The 2,726-nt window shown below is 55.4% G+C and overlaps 1 protein-coding gene across 1 annotated transcript; it reads left to right on the forward strand.

Moving 5' to 3' along the window:
• The first annotated feature begins 22 nt into the window (after positions 1–22).
• Positions 23–1,393, forward strand: LOC122193815 (glutaminyl-peptide cyclotransferase-like protein). The gene is made up of 3 exons (XM_042894698.1): positions 23–202; positions 646–762; positions 1,134–1,393. Exons 1-3 carry the CDS (start codon positions 79–81, stop codon positions 1,277–1,279), a joined length of 387 nt encoding a protein of 128 aa, XP_042750632.1. The 5' UTR covers positions 23–78; the 3' UTR covers positions 1,280–1,393.
• Positions 1,394–2,726: the final 1,333 nt, after the last annotated feature.

The following is a 2,726-nucleotide window of genomic DNA, read 5'->3' on the forward strand; positions in this document are numbered from 1 at the left end:
CACAGTGACCCAAGTGGGTCTGTCCTAGAGGATCTGAGGATTGTCCCCCCATGTGCCTGTGGTCACACTGATGTCCCCATGTCCCCTTCGTGGTGTCCCCAGAGCCTTCTGGTGCTGCTCGACCTGCTGGGCGCACAGAACCCCGCCATCCACAGCCACTTCCCCCAAACCCACCACTGGTTCCTGCGCCTCGTGGCCATCGGTGCGTGCGGGGACATGGGGTGACCGTGGGGACACTGTGGGGACACGGGGATGTGGGGCGGGATGGAGTTGGGACTGGGATGAGGACAGGGAATGGATGCGACGTGGGGTTGGGGACATGGGGACCATGGGGATGGGGACGTGGGATGGGGATGAGGGGGTGGGGACACGGTGTGGGTAGGACACGGGGTTGGGGGACATGGGGACATGAGGTGAATGGGACATGGAGGCATGGAGCTGGAGGCGTGGGGGACAAGGAGATGGGATGAGGACATGGAGGTGGGGGCTTGGACAGGGACGGGATGGGGGACAGGGTTGGGACAAAGGGATTGGGATGGGACTGGGGACACAGGGATGGAGACGGGGGTGTCACAGGGGGCTCTGCCCACTCCTGTCTTCTCTGTGTCACCCTCCGTGTCCCCCTTTGTCCCCTCCCCTGTGCAGAGAAGCGTCTGCGGCGCCTGGGGCTGCTCCACGCCTCCCCCCACGACCAACCCTTCTTCAGGCTCAGCCCGGCCCCGGGGCCAGTGGAGGACGACCACGTCCCCTTCCTGCAGCGTGGTAATGTCCCCAAGTTCCCAAATCTCCATGCCTCCATGTCCCCACATTCCCCCCCCCCATCCCCAAATCCCACATCCCTTTGTCCCCAGATCTCCATGTCCCCGTGTCCATGAATTCCCATATCCCTATGTCTCCCCGTGTCGCTCCAACCCCGAATCCCCACACCCTCGTGTCCCCATGTCACTGTGTTTGTTCCCGGGCCTCCACGTCCCCATGTCCACCCATCCCCAAATCCCCATATCCCGCGTCCCCATATCCCACATCCATGTGACCCCGCGTCCCCCCCACCCCGTCCCCATACCCCACGTCCCAATGTCCCCAAGCCATCCCCCATTCCACAGAGCTCACCCCCACCCTCCGTGTCCCCACAGGTGTCCCCGTGCTGCACCTCATCCCCCTGCCCTTCCCGTGGGTCTGGCACACGGCCGAGGACAACGAGGGCAACCTGCACCCACCCACCATGGAGGACCTCTGCAAGATCCTCACTGCCTTCGTGGCTGAATTCCTGCAGCTCTGAGCCCCCCGTGTCACACGTTGTCCCCCCCCTTGTCACCCCCGGTCTGAGCCAGCCGGGGTGCTGGGACGACCCCTGGTTGTGCTGGGAGCCACCAATAAAGTCTGTGGGGTCTGGCGTTGTGTCCTGTGCTGTCACCCATTGTGGGGACATCTGTGGGGACACCGTTTGGGATTGATGGGGACGTTTGTGGGATCAACCGTGGGGGCGCTGATGGGGACCAGTGACAGAGACACCCATGGGGACGCCCACGGGGCCCACCAATGGATGGGGACATTGATGGGGACACCTATGGGGTCCAACCATAGGGACAACCATGGGGACAGTGGTGGGGACATGGATGGGGACCACCAATGGAATGGAGGGATGCAAAGAATGGGGCGCTGCGGGCAATTAAGTCCATGGGGCTTAATGAGCATCTCATTATGTTGGGTTTCTTAGGGAGAAAATTGTCCTCCAAGATGGACCTTGAAGGGACCCAAAACGGAGCAAAAACGAACCAAAGATGGACCTAAAAGGAGTCCAAAACTGACCTACAAGGGGCCTAAAATTTGACCTAAAATGGTCAAAAGGACCTAAAAGAGGCCTAAAAAGGTCAGAAAATGAATTTAGAAGGGACCTAAAAAAACCTACAAGGGAACCAAAAGGGTCCAAACTGGACATAAAAAAGTTGAGCTTAAGTAGACCCAAAAGGGACCCCTAAAAGGGACCCAAATTTGATCAAGGGACTTAAAATGGACCTAAAATGCAAGACGAAAAGTGGGCCCAAAATGAAAGTGACCTAAAATGGACCTAAAATGACCCAAAAGGGTCACCCCCCCTCCCCCCCCAAAAGGGAATCCCAAAACACACCTATCAGAGACCAAAATTTGACCCCAAATTGACCTAAAATTGACCCAAAAAAGGGATCTAAAATGACCCAAAATAGTCCCTAAAAGAGACCTAAATTACACTTATCTTTTTTTTCTGCTGCTGTCAGAGAAAGAAATGATTTCTGTAAATGAGAAATTCCATTTTTTTTTTTTTTTTTAATGTAGGAAAAATGGGTTGAAATTCTATTTTTCTACTTGGGAAACGTTGGGTTGAAATTCCAGCTCCGGATCCAAGGACCTGGGCAAAGATCACCGAAACGAAATGAAATAAAGTGGAATAAAATGAGTTTAAATATGAAACCGCGCCTCATTTCGCAAACGTCACCGATAACGGAATCCCCCCCGAATCCTTTGTTCTTCATTTCGTGTTCGGAAATCGGAGCAGAACGCCGACACGGCCGGTTGGTGGTGACAGAAATGGAGGTGATGTTGTATTGAGGACCACTGACCCACAGAGGTCACATTGCGTTGAGCTGAGGGCCACCAACCACGAAAGGTGACGTTGTGTTGAGTTGGGAACCAACATCAGATGGAGATGACGTTGTGTAGAGGACCACCAACCCATGAAGGTGACGTTG

Source organism: Lagopus leucura, unplaced genomic scaffold (assembly GCF_019238085.1).
Source record: "Lagopus leucura isolate 7727_CA_CO unplaced genomic scaffold, USGS_WTPT01 35020-0_obj-0_obj, whole genome shotgun sequence".
Classification (NCBI taxonomy): domain Eukaryota; kingdom Metazoa; phylum Chordata; class Aves; order Galliformes; family Phasianidae; genus Lagopus; species Lagopus leucura.

What these genes read in the sequence shown, in the direction of transcription:
- LOC122193815 (XM_042894698.1), top strand. Translation starts at nt 79, where the DNA reads ATGTCCCCTTCGTGGTGTCCCCAGAGCCTTCTGGTGCTGCTCGACCTG. An exon ending in CCTGCGCCTCGTGGCCATCG is followed by an intron (nt 203 to 645) that starts GTGCGTGCGGGG and finishes TCCCCTGTGCAG; the next exon opens with AGAAGCGTCTGCGGCGCCTG. An exon ending in CGTCCCCTTCCTGCAGCGTG is followed by an intron (nt 763 to 1,133) that starts GTAATGTCCCCA and finishes GTGTCCCCACAG; the next exon opens with GTGTCCCCGTGCTGCACCTC.